At 50.3% G+C, this 18,394-nt stretch overlaps 1 protein-coding gene across 1 annotated transcript in view; it reads left to right on the top strand.

Annotated features, from left to right (window-relative positions):
• Positions 1-18,394, top strand: part of LOC138252844 (uncharacterized) — a 261,104-nt gene that overhangs the window by 120,505 nt on the left and 122,205 nt on the right. The window contains exon 3 of the mRNA XM_069205771.1: positions 9,694-9,934. Within this exon, the coding sequence (XP_069061872.1) occupies positions 9,694-9,934 (241 nt within the window). The remainder of the gene's footprint in view (positions 1-9,693; positions 9,935-18,394) is intronic.

Genomic DNA, 18,394 nt, shown 5'->3' with positions numbered 1-18,394 from the left:
GTTCCAGTAAGCCAATGTAAATTGGTAAAAATGGTCACTAGCCTGTTAGTGACAATTTGGAAAGAGATGAGAGAGCATAACCACTGAGGTTCTGATTAGCAGAGCCTCAGTGAGACAGTTAGTCACTACACAGGTAACACATTCAGGCACACTTATGAGCACTGGGGCCCTGGGTTACCAGGGTCCCAGTGACACATACAACTAAAACAACATATATACAGTGAAAAATGGGGGTAACATGCCAGGCAAGATGGTACTTTCCTACACAACCCCCCCCCCCAAACGAAGGACAATAAGACTAGCCATGACCTGATGAGTCTTCATTGTCTAAGTGGAAATATCTGGAGAGTCCATCTGCATTGGAGTGGCTACTCCCAGGTCTATGTTCCACTGTATAGTCCATTCCCTGTAGGGATATGGACCACCTCAACAATTTAGGATTTTCACCTTTCATTTGTTTTAGCCAAAGTAGAGGTTTGTGGTCTGTCTGAACAATGAAGTGAGTGCCAAACAGGTATGGCCTCAACTTCTTCAGAGCCCAGACCACAGCAAAGGCCTCCCTCTCAATGGCAGACCAACGCTTTTCTCTAGGGGTCAACCTCCTACTAATAAAAGCAACAGGTTGATCCTGGCCCTCAGAATTAAGTTGTGATAGGACTGCCCCTACTCCTAATTCAGATGCATCAGTTTGGACATAGAATTTTTTAGAGTAACAAGGGCTTTTCAGGACAGGTGCAGAGCACATGGCCTGCTTCAGCTCCTCAAAAGCTTTCTGACAGTTTGCTGTCCATAATACCTTTTTAGGCATTTTCTTGGATGTGAGGTCATTAAGAGGGGCTGCAATGGAGCCATAGTTCTTAATGAACCTCCTGTAATACCCAGTGAGGCCTAGGAAGGCTCTCACCTGAGTCTGAGTAGTAGGGGGAACCCAATCAATAATTGTTTGGATTTTCCCCTGAAGTGGTGCAATCTGTTCCCCACCAACAAGGTGTCCCAGATAAACCACCTTACCCTGCCCTATCTGGCACTTTGAAGCCTTGATAGTGAGGCCTGCCTTTTGCAGGGCCTCCAAAACTTTCCATAGGTGGACCAGGTGATCATCCCAGCTGGAGCTAAAGACAGCTATATCGTCCAAATATGCTGCACTGAAAGCTTCCAGCCCTTGCAGGACTGTGTTCACCAACCTCTGAAAAGTGGCAGGTGCATTTTTCAAACCAAAAGGCATTACAGTAAACTGGTAATGTCCTCCAATGGTTGAAAATGAAGTCTTAGGTTTAGCATCTTCTGACAATTTGATCTGCCAATACCCTGCAGTCAAATCAAAAGTGCTTAGATACTTGGCAGATGCCAGTGTATCTATGAGCTCATCTGCCCTGGGTATAGGGTGAGCATCAGTTTTGGTTACCAAGTTGAGACCTCTATAGTCTACACAAAACCGCATTTCCTTCTTTCCATCTTTGGAATGGGGTTTTGGTACCAGTACCACAGGAGAAGCCCATGGACTGTCAGAGTGCTCAACCACTCCTAGTTCTAACATTTTCTGGACCTCTTGCTTTATGCAGTCCCTGACATGGTCAGGCTGCCTATAGATCTTACTTTTGACAGGTAAACTGTCTCCAGTATCTATAGTGTGCTCACACCAAGAAGTGGTACCTGGCACAGTAGAGAAGAGTTCAGAGAATTGATCTAGGAGATTTATGCAATTATCTTTCTGCTCAGCAGTAAGACAATCAGCCACAACTACACCTTCCACAAGAGCATCTTGATCTGTGGAAGAGAAGAGATCAGGTAGAGGATCACTGTCTTCTTCCTGTCCCTCATCAGTTGCCATGAGCAGGGTGAGATCAGCCCTGTCATAGTAGTGTTTCAGGCGGTTGACATGGAGCACCCTAAGGGGACTCCTGGCAGTGCCTAAGTCAACTAAATAGGTGACTTCTCCCTTCTTTTCAACAATTGTGTGGGGACCACTCCATTTATCTTGGAGTGCTCTTGGGGCCACAGGCTCCAAGACCCACACTTTCTGCCCTGGTTGGTACTGAACCAAAACAGCCTTCTGATAATGCCATTGCTTCTGGATCTCTTGGCTGGCCTGAAGGTTTTTACTGGCCTTTTTCATGTACTCAGCCATTCTTGATCTGAGGCCAAGTACATAATCCACAATATCCTGCTTAGGAGTTTTTAAAGGTTGTTCCCAACCCTCCTTTACAAGTGTGAGTGGACCCCTAACAGGGTGTCCAAAAAGAAGTTCAAAGGGGCTGAAGCCCACTCCTTTCTGGGGTACCTCCCTGTAGGCAAAAAGGAGGCATGGTAGAAGGATATCCTATCTCCTGCGGAGTTTTTCAGGGAGACCCATAATCATGCCTTTGAGAGTTTTATTAAATCTCTCCTCCAGTCCATTTGTTTGTGGATGATAGGGTGTTGTGAACTTGTAAGTTACACCACACTCCTTCTACATGGCCTTTAAGTATGCAGACATGAAATTGCTTCCCCTGTCTGATACTACTTCCTTTGGGAAGCCCACCCTGGAAAATATTCCCAGGAGGGCCTTTGCCACTGCAGGTGCTGTAGTGGTCCTTAAAGGAATAACTTCAGGATATCTTGTGGCATGGTCCACTACCACCAAGATAAATCTATTGCCTGAAGCAGTAGGAGGGTTAAGGGGGCCAACTATGTCAACCCCTACCCTTTCAAAGGGAACCCCAACCACAGGCAGTGGAATAAGGGGTGCCTTTGGGGTGCCACCTGTCTTGCCACTGGCTTGACAGGTTTCACAGGACTTACAAAATTCCTTTGTGTCCTCAGACATCCTAGGCCAATGAAACAATGGAACCAGTCTGTCCCAAGTTTTCATTTGACCCAGGTGCCCAGCTAGGGGAATGTCATGTGCCAGGGTTAGGAGGAACTTTCTGTACTCCTGAGGAATCACTAATCTCCTGGCAGCTCCAGGTTTAGGATCCCTATGCTCAGTGTACAAGAGGTTGTCCTCCCAGTAAACTCTGTGAGAGTCACTGACATCCCCATTAGCCTGTTTGACAGCTTGCTGTCTGAGACCCTCTAATGTGGGACAGGTTTGCTGTGCCACACTCAGCTCCTCTCTGGCAGGCCCCCCTTCACCCAAAAGCTCAGCAGTGTCTGCTTCCAGCTCCTCTGGTGTAGGTTCTGCACAGGGAGGGAATTCTTCTTCCTCAGAAGTTGAATCCACTGTAGAGGGAGGGATAGTAGGAAGTGGTTTGCTTCTACTAGCCCTAGCTTTAGGGAGCACTTGGTCCATTGTTCCAGGATCCAAGCGTCCCTGTCCTTTTTGCTTTTTGGCCTGAGCCCTTGTCAAAGCAAAAATATGCCCTGGGATGCCCAGCATTGCTGCATGGGCCTCCAACTCCACATCTGACCAAGCTGATGTCTCCAAATCATTCCCTAATAGACAGTCTACAGGTAAATCTGAAGCTACCACAACTTTCTTTGGACCAGTAACCCCCCCCCAGTTGAGATTTACAACAGCCATGGGGTGGCTAAGTGTGTTGTTGTGAGCATCGGTTACTTGGTACTGGTGACCAAGTAGGTGTTGTTCAGGGTGGACCAGTTTCTCTATGACCATACTCACACTGGCACCAGTGTCCCTGTAGGCCTGAACCTCAACACCATTTATTAGGGGTAGCTGCTTGTACTTATCCATATTAAGGGGACAAGCAACTAAGGTGGCTAAATCAATAGCACCTTCAGAGACTAACACAGCCTCTGTGGCCTCCCTAACAAGGCCAACCCCAACTAAGTTACCAATAGTGAGCCCAGCTACTCCCTTGGATTGGCTATTAGTAGGTTTGCTCCCACCACCACTGCTATTAGTAGGGACACTAGGTGTAGCAGTAGGGGTTGTAGTGGTAGGAGCAGTGGTGCCTTTCTTTGGACAACTGGGATCTGTTGTCCAATGGCCTTTTATTTTACATAAATAGCACCATGGTTTCTTTTCCTTGTTCTGATTAAAAGAGGATTTGGGCCCACCACCCCCACCAGAGTGTTTTTGTGGGCCTGATGAAGACTCATTTTTAGATTTGTCCCCACCCTTGTCAGAAGACTTACCATCCTTCTTTTTGTTGCCATCTTTGTCACCCCCTGTATGAACTTTTCTGTTCACCCTTGTTCTGACCCATTTGTCTGCCTTCTTTCCCAATTCTTGGGGAGAGGTCAGATCAGAGTCCACCAAGTACTGGTGCAACAAATCAGACACACAATTATTAAGAATATGCTCTCTCAGGATCAAGTTATACAGGCTTTCAAAGTCAGTAGCCTTACTGCCATGTAACCACCCCTCCAAGGCCTTCACTGAAAGGTCAATGAAATCAACCCAGTCTTTTGAAGACTCCTTTTTGGTCTCTCTGAACTTTATCCTGTACTGTTCAGTGGTTAAGCCATAACCATCCAGGAGTGCATTCTTAAGAACTTGGAAATTATTAGCATCATTTTCTTTCACAGTAAGGAGCCTATCCCTACCTTTTCCACTAAATGATAGCCATAGGATAGCAGCCCACTGCCTTTGAGGGACATCCTGTACAACACAGGCCCTCTCAAGTGCAGCAAACCACTTGTTAATGTCATCCCCCTCCTTGTAAGGGGGAACTATCTTGTGCAGATTCCTGGAATCATGCTCTTTTGCAGGATGACTATGGGGAATACTGCTGCTGCCACCATGGGTTTCTAAACCCAGTTTCTGTCTCTCCTTCTCTACTTCTAAAGTCTGTCTATCCAAATCCAGCTGTTGCTTCTTGAGCTTCAGTCTGGTTTGTTCCACTCTCAATCTATTGAGCTCCCTTTCTAACAATCTGTCATCAGGGGGAGTGGGAGGGACATGCCTTGAAACAGAAGTATGGTGAGAATGGACAGAAGGAGACCTGTCCATTACAGAAGCCACCCTAACAGCTTGGCTAACAGAAACATCACTACCAGTATGGTGAGAATAAATGCTTTTGCTATGATGTGAGACAACACTATTTATATGGTGTGGCTCATCATCATTACCAACTATGCTAGACTGTCTAGTAATGGGCAGGCTAGGAAGTTTCTTTCCTGAATCTTTTCCTGGGGGAGTCCCTGGATCTGATTGAGAACCATTAGCTACTTTTTCAACAGATTGGGCACTTATGGCCTTATCCTGTACTCTAAGCATGTTAATTAACAGTTCTAAGGAAGGATTCTTCCCTACACTCAAACCTCTCTCTATGCAGAGATTCCTTGCTCCTTTCCAGCTAAGGTGATCATATGCAAGTTTGGACAGATCAACATTTTGGCCTGTGCCAGACATTTTTAGAGAGAGTTAAAGTGATAGTAAAAGATAAAAAGTGTGTCAGAGCTTTTAGAAAGACAGAGAAAAAAAACTTTTTAATCTTTTTAGTACTTTTTAGAAAGTTAGAAGTACTTTTCAGCACTTAGAAAAGAGTGAAAAGAGGAAATGCAAAACTTTTTGGCTATGTGTATATACACTGACCTTGTTTTGTATATTTTTCTCTTATGAAAAGTACAATGACAAGAGTGGTAAGTAGTCTCAAAGCACTTATCCCACCGCTGCACAACCAATGTAGGAGGCTGGACTGGCTTGTAGTGAGTACCAAGGGGTACTTGCACCTTGCACCAGGCCCAGTTATCCCTTATTAGTGTATAGGGTGTCTAGCAGCTTAGGCTGATAGATAATGGTAGCTTAGCAGAGCAGCTTAGGCTGAACTAGGAGATGTGTGAAGCTACTACAGTACCACTTAGTGTCATATGCACAATATCATAAGAAAACACAATACACAGTTATACTAAAAATAAAGGTACTTTATTTTTATGACAATATGCCAAAGTATCTTAGAGTGTACCCTCAGTGAGAGGATAGGAAATATACACAAGATATATATACACAATAGCAAAAATATGCAGTATAGTCTTAGAAAACAGTGCAAACAATGTATAGTTACAATAGGATGCAATGGGGAAACATAGGGATAGGGGCAACACAAACCATATACTCCAAAAGTGGAATGCGAACCACGAATGGACCCCAAACCTATGTGACCTTGTAGAGGGTCGCTGGGACTATTAGAAAATAGTGAGAGTTAGAAAAATAACCCTCCCCAAGACCCTGAAAAGTGAGTGCAAAGTGCACTAAAGTTCCCCTAAGGACAAAGAAGTCGTGTTAGAGGAATAATGCAGGAAAGACACAAACCAGCAATGCAACAACTGTGGATTTCCAATCTAGGATACCTGTGGAACAAGGGGACCAAGTCCAAAAGTCACAAGCAAGTCGGAGATGGGCAGATGCCCAGGAAATGCCAGCTGCGGGTGCAAAGAAGCTTCTACTGGACAGAAGAAGCTGAGGTTTCTGCAGGAACGAAAAGAGCTAGAGACTTTCCCTTTGGTGGACGGATCCCTCTCGCCGTGCAGAGTTGTGCAGAAGTGTTTTCCCGCCGAAAGAACGCCAACAAGCCTTGCTAGCTGCAAATCGTGCGGTTAGTGTTTTTGGACGCTGCTGAGGCCCAGGAGGGACCAGGAGGTCGCAAATTGGACCAGCAGAGAGAGGGGACGTCGAGCAAGAAAAAGAGCTCTCTCTGAAGCAGGTAGCTCCCGGAGAAGTGCCAGAAACAGGCACTACAAGGATGCGTGAAACGGTGCTTGCCGAAGTTGCACAAAGGAGTCCCTCGTCGCCGGAGACCAACTTAGAAAGTCGTGCAATGCAGGTTAGAGTGCCGTGGACCCAGGCTTGGCTGTGCACAAAGGATTTCCGCCGGAAGTGCACAGGGGCCGGAGAAGCTGCAAAGTCGCGGTTCCCAGCAATGCAGCCCAGCGAGGTGAGGCAAGGACTTACCTCCACCAAACTTGGACTGAAGAGTCACTGGACTGTGGGGGTCACTTGGACAGAGTTGCTGGATTCGAGGGACCTCGCTCGTCGTGCTGAGAGGAGACCCAAGGGACCGGTAATGCAGCTTTTTGGTGCCTGCGGTTGCAGGGGGAAGATTCCGTCGACCCACGGGAGATTTCTTCGGAGCTTCTGGTGCAGAGAGGAGGCAGACTACCCCCACAGCATGCACAAGCAGGAAAACAGTCGAGAAGGCGGCAGGATCAGCGTTACAGAGTTGCAGTAGTCGTCTTTGCTACTATGTTGCAGGTTTGCAGGATTCCAGCGTGGTCAGCAGTCGATTCCTTATCAGAAGATGAAGAGAGAGATGCAGAGGAACTCGGATGAGCTCTTGCATTCGTTATCTAAAGTTTCCCCAGAGACAGAGACCCTAAATAGCCAGAAAAGAGGGTTTGGCTACTTAGGAGAGAGGATAGGCTAGCAACACCTGAAGGAGCCTATCACAAGGAGTCTCTGACGTCACCTGGTGGCACTGGCCACTCAGAGCAGTCCAGTGTGCCAGCAGCACCTCTGTTTCCAAGATGGCAGAGGTCTGGAGCACACTGGAGGAGCTCTGGACACCTCCCAGGGGAGGTGCAGGTCAGGGGAGTGGTCACTCCCCTTTCCTTTGTCCAGTTTCGCGCCAGAGCAGGGCTAAGGGGTCCCCTGAACCGGTGTAGACTGGCTTATGCAGAATTGGGCACCTTTGTGCCCAACAAAGCATTTCCAGAGGCTGGGGGAGGCTACTCCTCCCCTGCCTTCACACCATTTTCCAAAGGGAGAGGGTGTCACACCCTCTCTCAGAGGAAGTTCTTTGTTCTGCCATCCTGGGCCAGGCCTGGCTGGACCCCAGGAGGGCAGATGCCTGTCTGAGGGGTTGGCAGCAGCAGCAGCTGCAGTGAAACCCCAGGAAGGGCAGTTTGGCAGTACCAGGGTCTGTGCTACAGACCACTGGGATCATGGGATTGTGCCAACTATGCCAGGATGGCATAGAGGGGGCAATTCCATGATCATAGACATGTTACATGGCCATATTCGGAGTTACCATTGTGAAGCTACATATAGGTAGTGACCTATATGTAGTGCACGCGTGTAATGGTGTCCCCGCACTCACAAAGTTCAGGGAATTGGCTCTGAACAATGTGGGGGCACCTTGGCTAGTGCCAGGGTGCCCTCACACTAAGTAACTTTGCACCTAACCTTTACCAGGTAAAGGTTAGACATATAGGTGACTTATAAGTTACTTAAGTGCAGTGTAAAATGGCTGTGAAATAACGTGGACGTTATTTCACTCAGGCTGCAGTGGCAGGCCTGTGTAAGAATTGTCAGAGCTCCCTATGGGTGGCAAAAGAAATGCTGCAGCCCATAGGGATCTCCTGGAACCCCAATACCCTGGGTACCTCAGTACCATATACTAGGGAATTATAAGGGTGTTCCAGTAAGCCAATGTAAATTGGTAAAAATGGTCCCTAGCCTGTTAGTGACAATTTGGAAAGAGATGAGAGAGCATAACCACTGAGGTTCTGATTAGCAGAGCCTCAGTGAGACAGTTAGTCACTACACAGGTAACACATTCAGGCACACTTATGAGCACTGGGGCCCTGGGTTACCAGGGTCCCAGTGACACATACAACTAAAACAACATATATACAGTGAAAAATGGGGGTAACATGCCAGGCAAGATGGTACTTTCCTACATTATCATGCAGCTCAAATCAAAGCACACCCTGGGAACCTCCAATGGCTCATAATACGCAAACGTGCCCAGTTCAAACTCATAACTCGCATGTTCAAAACACTACACAACTTAGGCCCCATCTTGCTGAAACAATCTCCTTCCAACGACCACCCTGATACCTCTGCTCTGCAAGACTCATATGGGCACACATCCCACACATACACACACCAACCGGGGCATGATGGTGGGTGTTCTTACATCACTGCTACTGTGTGGCACAGCCTCCCACTCGACATGAGAGCCTCTCCCCCTCTCCTTGAAACCCACAAGAAGCTGAAGACCTGGCTGTTCCAATAACCAACCCAACATAGGCAGGGCTTGGCACACACACCTGGGCAGAGCCAGGTTTACCCTCGCAGTGTGATTTACAATACACATAACACACTTGGGTCTTCCTCACCTGGTGCAAGCATCAGTAGCTGAGTGGAAGTGGTGTACGGTCTAGACTGCGGTGTTCTACCACGAAACCTCAGGAAACAAAGGATGCCTGGAATGAGAGGCAGCTGGGGCAGGTTTGTGACATAGAAACTGGGGGGCTGAGGCAGGTGCTGGCCTGGGTTCACTGCTTCATTTACATGGGTTCACTGCGGGCTAAGGGGTGTTCCTGACCCTTGAGGTAGGGGGTCATGTTGTAGAGGGGCAGTGCAAGGCACATTCAGCGTAAGGGGGAGGCATCAGTGCACATCTGTAGGTGCCTAACAGAAATATGGCCTTATCACTCTTGAGTGTTGTTTTTTATCTCCTTTGTTTTAATATTCTGAGATGCAGACATCCTGACAGTAGAGGACAGGGCAGATGGTGTATGGTGATGACCACTGGGCACCTGCTAGGCAGGGACGGTGCACGGGTGAGAGTAGAGGAGGAATACTTTAGGGTAGGTAGGACATTTCACTCTTGCTGTCTGACAGCACTGATGGGGACTTGTTACAGTAACAGTGATTCATGGTATGGATAATGACTGCAGTAACATATGTTACAGTTACAGATTGCACTTGAAAGTTTACGTCCAGATTGAAGTGATATGGTAACTGAGGTGTTTACTATTGACGAGCAGAAGTAACCCAAGTCGTCCCTCCTATTTCTCTCCTAGGGTCAGGGTGTCCTTGCACCTGGTCAGAGCATCGAGTGCGGGCAGCGACAGATTATTAGCTACCTGTATGTGAAATATGGAAACCATAATGGAGGAACTTGTCGCCAGTCCCCAGATCTCTGCCGCCAGTACACCGGCATGGACAGCCCAGGCTTCTACATCCGTGAGATCAACTGGGATCGGTCGCAGATACAACTGGTGTGTAATCGTGGCGGAGACGCCCCCATCTGTCCCAACTATGGTAAGTGCATGTATAGTATCTGTGGTTGGACACAGCCACGTATTGGAGTTGTAAAGTTTAGCACAATCCCCAGAATACTCTTGTGATAAATATGTGAACAATATTGATGGAGTCTTGCTGTCCATGTGATCCAATTACTGTCTGCTTGAAGACCATAAATGAGAATCCCAGTAAAAGAGCTGTGTGTCCACGCCAAGGACTGGACGTCCACAGCTCTCTAAGTCCAGTCTTCTGCAACTGGTATGTTAATCGGAGCATGGTACAGCCGAGTCCTTTCATTCAAGATGGCGACAGTCTTTGTGCAAACGCCACAGGCACACCATCTTCAGTCAACAAGTAGGATTTTCTGCCCTTCCTGTAGATACTCCTCAAAATACTTACATTTCATGTACAGCATCAGTCAGACTGAACAACTGACACAATTTAATGCAGTTGAAGGGATTTAAAGGTCCTTGGCATCACCAGTTACATCATTAAGGTCCACAATGAGATCACTAATTACATCATATCCTGTGGGACCAAGAGCATCATTCATAAGCGAGAGTGCCTGGCAGGGCACGGGGGCAGAGGCACTACAGGCATAAGGAGGGTTCGGAGAACTGCCATGACATCTGCCTCCAAGGGTTCACAAATGCTGATGAGTGAATTCTTGATTTTTACCCTAGTTTGCCAAATTTTGGGTTTACTTTTCCAGAAGCAAGGATAATATTTCAATGGGCCAACAGGACGTGAGCATCTATGGTCCCGGCCTGTAGATACTCACCACAGGGATGACAGCCGCACTTGGGGGCCAATATTGTGGCCCAGTTCCTTTCACCTACAATGCCCAGTGGCTTGAAAGCTGAGGAGGCCTTGGAAGCCGCATGGATGTGTGCCTGTGCTGTGGTCATCAGAGCTGGTCGCCCAAGCTTGGTGCTTGAGAGGTGCCCCTCATCGGGTAGATGCTCCAAAGTGCAGATTCTGACAGTGAAGCCCACCAGCATGAGGGAAGGATGGGACCAGAGAGCGCAGAGGACGGTATGGGCCGGACAGACATGAGAGACACATTTGGAATGGCGACAGAGGCACATGTCTCTGGACCTCGGGTAGATTACTAGCTGCGGGGCCTCCACCTGAGCAGCGGCAGGGGCACATGTCTCCGGGCCTGGGGTGGATTGCTACCTGAGTGGCCTCTATCGGAGCGGCGACAGGGGCATGTGTCTCGGGACCTCGGGTGGATTGCTACCTGAGGGGCCTCCATCGGAGCAGCGGCAGGGTCACGTGTCTCCGGCCTGAAGTGGATTTCTACCTGAGAGGCCTCCATCGGAGCAGGGGCACGTACCTTGAGACCTGGGGTGGATTGCTACCTGAGTGGCCTCTATCGGAGCGGTGACAGGGGCATGTGTCTCTGGACCTCGGGTGGATTGCTACCTGAGGGGCCTCCATCGGAGAGATGGCAGGTGCACGTGTCTCTGGGCCTGCGTTGGATTTCTACCTGAGGGGCCTCCAACGGAGCAGCGGCAGGGGCATGTATCTTGGGACCTGGGGTGGGTTGCTACCTGAGGGGCGTCCATCGGAGAGGCGGCAGGTGCACGTGTCTCTGGACCTGGGGTGGATTGCTACCTGAGGGCTCTCCATCGGAGAGGCGGCAGGTGCACGTGTCTCTGGACCTGGGGTGGATTGCTACCTGAGGGGCCTCCATCGGAGAGGCGGCAGGTGCACGTGTCTCTGGACCTGGGGTGGATTGCTTCCTGAGGGGTCTCCATCGGAGAGGCGGCAGGTGCACGTGTCTCTGGACCTGGGGTGGATTGCTACCTGAGGGGCCTCCATCGGAGCAGCGGCAGGGGCACGTGTCTCTGGCCCCAGGGTGGATTGCTACCTGAGGGGCCTCCATCGGAGAGGAGGCTGGGGCACGTTTCTCTGGACCTGGGGTGAATTGCTACCTGAGGGGTCTCCATCGGAGCAGTGGAAGGTGCACGTGTCTCTCGACCTGGGGTGGATTGCTACCTGAGGGGCCTTGTAGGAAGCTGGCTCTGTATATACTATCTCAAAGTGAGAGATAGAGTCCAAGGGTTCCCCTTAGAGGCAAGATAGTGGCAAAATTAGATCATTCTAATGCTCTATTTTGTGGTAGTGTGGTCGAGCAGTAGGCTTATCAGAGGGTAGTTTTAAGCATTTGTTGTATACACGCAATAAATGAGGAACACACACTCAAAGACTTAACTCCAGGCCTATAGTTTTTATATAGAAAAATATATTTATTTGGTATGGTATTTTATACCACAAGATTTGAAGTAAATCCATAAAATGCATGGAACTCCACACAGGTAAGTAAGGAACTTTGAATTAGAGCAGTAACATGAACAGTATAGATTAAATGGCAATAAGCTATTTTAAAAGTGGACACAGTGCAAAAATCAACAGGTCCTGGGGGAGGTAAGTATGGTTAGGTTTCTGAGGTAAGTAAAGCACTTACAAGTTCAGTTTCCTGGGCACAGGCAGCCCACCGTTGGGGGATCAAGGCAACCCCAAAGTCAGCGCACCAGCAACACAGGGCCGATCAGGTGCAGAGGACAGAGGAGGGCCCAAAACACATAGGCGCCTATGGAGAACAGGGGTGCTCCGGTTCCAGTCTGCCAACAGATAAGTACCTGCGTCTTCAAAGGGCAGACCAGGGGGGTTTTGTAGAGCACTGGGGGGGACACAAACAGGCACACAAAACACACCCTCAGCGGCAGAGGGGCGGCTGGGTGCAGTGTGCTTAGTAGGTGTCGGGTTTTCCATAGAAATCAATGGAGGGACCCGGGGCTCACTCTAACGATGCAGGCAGGGGGGCTTCTCGAGCCAGCCACTAACTGGGCTAGGCAGAGGGTTGCCTGATGGTCACTCATGCACTGGAGTTTGGTTCCTTTCGGTCCTGGGGGCTGCGGATGCAGTGCTTGGTCCAGGCGTCGGGTTCTTTGTTCCAGACAGTCACAGTCAGGGGGAGCCTCTAGATCCTCTCTGCAGGCTTCACTTTGGGGGTGCAGGGGGGTCGTGTCAGGTTACTCACGAGGGTGCAGTCACCTGGGAGTCCTCTCTGCAGTGTTGGTTCTCTGGAGCTAGAGCCGGTGCCGTCGGATGCAGAGGGTTAAGTCTTCCAGCGGGAAGAGTGAATTCTTTAAAAGTTGCTTCAAAGTTGCAAAAATTTTGCTGTAGGTGAACAGTGCCGCTGTTCTCTGGAGTTTCTTGGTCCTTCGGTTCAGGGCAGTCCCCTGAGGCTTCAGAGGTCGCTGGTCCCTGTTGGATGCGTCGCTGTGCAGGTTCTTTGAGTCTGGAGACTGGCCGGTAGGGCTGGAGCCAAGTCAGTTGTCGTCTCCATCGTCTTTGCAGGGCTTTCAGGTCAGCAGTCCTTCTTCTTTGTGTAGGTTGCAGGAATCCGATTTCCTAGGTTCTGGGTCACCCTTAAATACTAGATTTAGGGGGGTGTTTAGGTCAGGAGGGCAGTAGCCAATGGCTACTGTCCTGGAGGGTGGCTACACTCTCTTGTTGCCTCCTCCCTGAGGGGAGGGGGCACATCCCTAATTCTATTGGGGGAATCCTCCAATCTCAAGATGGAGGATTTCTAATGGCAGGGGTCACCTCAGTTCAGGACACCTTAGGGGCTGTCCTGACTGGTGGGTGACTCCTCCTTGTTTTTCTCATTATCTCCTCCAGCCTTGCCGCCAAAAGTGGGGGCAGTGGCCAGAGGGGCGGGCATCCCTACTAGCTGGGATGCCCTGGTGTGCTGTAACAAAAGGCATGAGCCTTTGAGGCTCACCGCCAGGTGTTACAGTTCCTGCAGGGGGAGGTGAGAAGGACCTCCACCCAGTACAGGCTTTGTTCCTGGCCACAGAGTACCAAAGGCACTCACCCCATGTGGCCAGAAACTCTTCTGGTTGTAGCAGGCTGGCAGAAACTGGTCAGACTAGCACTAGGAGTCGGACTGGTTTTCAGGGGGCATCTCTAAGATTCCCTCTGGGTGCATCTTACAATAAATCCCACACTGGCATCAGTGTGCATTTATTGTGGTGAGACGTTTGATACCAAACTTCCCATATTTCAGTGTAGCCATTATGGAACTGTGGAGTTTGTGTTTGACAAACTCCCAGACCATATACTCTTTATGGCTACCCTGCACTTACAATGTCTAAGGTTTTTCTTAGACACTGTAGAGGCATAGTGCTCATGCACATATGCCCTCACCTGTGGTATAGTGCACCCTGCCTTAGGGCTGTAAGGCCTGCTAGAGGGGTGACTTACCTATGCCACAGGTAGGGTGAGGTGGGCATTGCACTCTGAGGGGAGTGCCATGTCGACTTAGTCATTTTCTCCCCATCAGCACACACAAGCTGTGAGGCAGTGTGCATGTGCTGAGTGAGGGGTCCCCAGGGTGGCATAAGACATGCTGCAGCCCTTAGAGACCTTCCCTGGCATCAGGGCTCTTGGTACCAGGGGTACCATTTACAAGGGACTTACCAGTGGGCCAGGGCTGTGCCAATTGTGGTAACAAAGGTACAGTTTAGGGAAAGAACACTGGTGCTGGGGCCCGGTTAACAGGGTCTCAGCAGACTTTCAATCATAACTGGCATCAACAAAAGGCAAAAAGTCAAGGGGTAACCATGCCAAGGAGGCATTTCCTTACACTCCTCCATCAGAGCGGCGACAGGGGTCCGTGTCTCTGGGCCTGCTGTGGATTCCTACCTGAGGAGCCTCCATCGGAGCGGTGACAGAGGCACGTGTCTCTGGACCTGGGGTGGATTGCTACCTGAGGGGTCTCCATCAGAGGGGTGGCAAGGGCACGTGACCTGGACCTGGGGTGGATTGCTACCTGAGGGGTCTCCATCGGAGGGGTGGCAGGGGCACGTGACCTGGACCTGGGGTGGATTGCTACCTGAGGGGTCTCCATCGGAAAACAGTGGCAGGGGTACGTGTCTCTGGACCTGGGGTGGATTGCTACCTGAGGGGTCTCCATCGGAACGGTGGCAGGGGCCGTGTGCCTTGGCCTAGAGTGAATTGCTACATGAGGGTCCTCCATCGGAGAGGCGGCAGGGGCACGTGTCTCTGGACCTGGGGTGGATTGCTACCTGAGGGCTCTCCATCGGAGAGGCGGCAGGTGCACATGTCTCTGGACCTGGGGTGGATTGCTACCTGAGGGGCCTCCATCGGAGAGGCGGCAGGTGCACGTGTCTCTGGACCTGGGTGGATTGCTACCTGAGGGGTCTCCATCGGAACGGTGGCAGGGGCCGTGTGCCTTGGCCTAGGGTGAATTGCTACATGAGGGTCCTCCATCGGAGAGGCGGCAGGGGCACGTGTCTCTGGACCTGGGGTGGATTGCTACCTGAGGGCTCTCCATCGGAGAGGCGGCAGGTGCACATGTCTCTGGACCTGGGGTGGATTGCTACCTGAGGGTCCTCCATCGGAGAGGCGGCAGGTGCACGTGTCTCTGGACCTGGGTGGATTGCTACCTGAGGGGTCTCCATCGGAACGGTGGCAGAGGCCGTGTGCCTTGGCCTAGGGTGAATTGCTACCTGTGGGGCCTCAGTCGGAGAGTATCATTGTGGGGTGGTGACCTTGGTCCCTCATTGCCCTCTGCAGCACAAGGATCATGCTGCCGGAGTGAGGCTGGCCCTGTTCAGATTGGGGGCCTCGGTACTTCCTCCCCAGCACTGCCGGCGTCCGTCTGACACTGACCTTTGATGGGCCTGGGGTGTAGTGTTACAGGACCGTGCCGGCGGGGCAGCAGTGACGTACGCTAGTGCTGCAATTACCAGGCCGAGGCTGAAGAATACTCAGACCCTACGTTGCCGGTTTTCAGAGCCTTGTGGGGTAGAGTAACTAACTTACACCCCTCCAGGTCTCCCAGTCATTAACTTCCACATGTGACCCCGCATGCTAGACCACGGGACCACTTAAATGGGTGAGGTACTTCTCCTCCCCCTGAGGATGGAGACCTAATGACCCCTCCCACTCCGCGCACTCTTTCCATCACGAGTGTAACATTACATTCCTCCCTTATTTTAACAATCGTATTAACTCCAAAACAGATTCACACAGAACCTCCCTCAATTCTTAGTCTGAAAGACAAAATCACCCATACATTATATGGTGTTTCAGCCGAGTTGAAGTGACCGGATTGGCCTGCAGATGCTACTGTGTCCTTTTGCTCCTCCTGCCGGACAAGGGAGGGGCTGCCTCCCCTTCTCTTGCTGCAGAGCTCTCCAGGACCAACCTGTCTCTGCACTCGCTCCCTTTTGCTTCAGGTAGGGCATGGGCTCTGGTCTCGCTATTTGGGGAACTGTCCAGATCATCACTGCCCACTTCCTCTAGTTCAGTCTCTGGGCTGGAGGATGTGGAGGAGTAAAACCTTTCGAAATGTGACACATTCCTGAACACCACCTTGCCCCCTCAGCGAGCAGTCACATTGGTGCAATGTATATGGGTGATGATCCGCGGGGATCTTGCGAAGGGCAGCCAAAACTTGCTGCCTGGATTTCGGTCCTTGTCGCCTACTCGGAGAGTTGAGGGTCTGACCCTGGGATGTTGGCTGGTGTAGGCGTTGGATTATTGGTGCTTAGTGAGGACCTCTCATTATCCACTGAGGTTGGGGTCCACGCGAGATGATGAGGAATGCAATCTTTCACTACTCGGCCCATTAGCGGGTGTCTGAGCAGCATACTCTCTGAGGAAAGCATAAATAGCCCAGTCATAAGGTTGTTGGTTGGCATGAGCGATTCTGACCACTTTGTTGATGGTTCTCATAAAACGCTCGGCCTTCTCATTGGCTTGGGGGCATTGCAGGGTAGTCCGTCGGTGTGTGATATTACAGGATTTGAGGTACTCAGTGTAGGAGGCTGGACTGGCTTGTAGTGAGTACCAAGGGGTACTTGCACCTTGCACCAGGCCCAGTTATCCCTTATTAGTGTATAGGGTGTCTAGCAGCTTAGGCTGATAGATAATGGTAGCTTAGCAGAGCAGCTTAGGCTGAACTAGGAGACGTGTGAAGCTCCTACAGTACCACTAGTGTCACTTGCACAATATCATAAGAAAACACAATACACAGATATACTAAAAATAAAGGTACTTTATTTTTATGACAATATGCCAAAGTATCTCAGAGTGTACCCTCAGTGAGAGGATAGGAAATATACACAAGATATATATACACAATAGCAAAAATATGCAGTATAGTCTTAGAAAACAGTGCAAACAATGTATAGTTACAAAAGGATGCAATGGGGACACATAGGGATAGGGGCAACACAAACCATATACTCCAAAAGTGGAATGCGAACCACGAATGGACCCCAAACCTATGTGACCTTGTAGAGGGTCGCTGGGACTATTAGAAAATAGTGAGGGTTAGAAAATATAGCCCACCCCAAGACCCTGAAAAGTGAGTGCAAAGTGCACTAAAGTTCCCCAAAGGACATAGAAGTCGTGATAGGGGAATTCTGCAGGAAAGACACAAACCAGCAATGCAACAACAATGGATTTCCAGTCGAGGGTACCTGTGGAACAAGGGGACCAAGTCCAAAAGTCACAAGCAATTCGGAGATGGGCAGATGCCCAGGAAATGCCAGCTGTGGGTGCAAAGAAGCTGCTACTGGACAGTAGAAGCTGAGTATTCTGCAGGAACGACAAGGGCTAGAGACTTCCCCTTTGGAGGATGGATCCCCCACGCCGTGAAGAGTCGTGCAGAAGTATTTTCCCGCCAAAAGACCACCAACAAGCCTTGCTAGCTGCAAATCATGCGGTTAGGGTTTTTGGATGGTGCTGTGGCCCAGGAGGGACCAGGATGTCGCCAATTGCGTCTGGGGACAGAGGGGGCATCGAGCAAGACAAGGAGCCCTCTCAGAAGCAGGAAGCACCCGCAGAAGTACCAGAACAGGCACTACGAAGAAGAGTGAAACGGTGCTCACCCGAAGTTGCACAAAGGAGTCCCACATCGCCGGAGACCAACTTAGAAAGTCGTGCAAATGCAGGTTAGAGTGCCGTGGACCCAGGCTTGGCTGTGCACAAAGGATTTCCAACGGAAGTGCACAGAGGCCGGAGTAGCTGCAAAAGTCGCGGTTCCCAGCAATGCAGTCTGGCGTGGGGAGGCAAGGACTTACCTCCACCAAACTTGGACTGAAGAGTCACTGGACTGTGGGAGTCACTTGGACACAGTTGCTGGATTCAAGGGACCTCGCTCGTCGTGCTGAGAGGAGACCCAGGGGACCGGTGATGCAGTTCTTTGGTGCCTGCGGTTGCAGGGGGAAGATTCCGTCGACCCACAGGAGATTTCTTCAGAGCTTCTAGTGCAGAGAGGAGGCAGACTACCCCCACAGCATGCACCACCAGGAAAACAGTGGAGAAGGCGGCAGGATCAGCGTTACAGAGTTGCAGTAGTCGTCTTAGCTACTTTGTTGCCGTTTTGCAGGCTTCCAGCGCGGTCAGCAGTCGATTCCTTGGCAGAAGGTG

This window comes from Pleurodeles waltl, chromosome 1_2 (assembly GCF_031143425.1).
Source record: "Pleurodeles waltl isolate 20211129_DDA chromosome 1_2, aPleWal1.hap1.20221129, whole genome shotgun sequence".
Lineage (NCBI taxonomy): Eukaryota > Metazoa > Chordata > Amphibia > Caudata > Salamandridae > Pleurodeles > Pleurodeles waltl.
The sequence above is the reverse complement of the archived record's forward strand: the minus strand, read 5'-3'. Positions and strand labels throughout refer to the sequence as shown.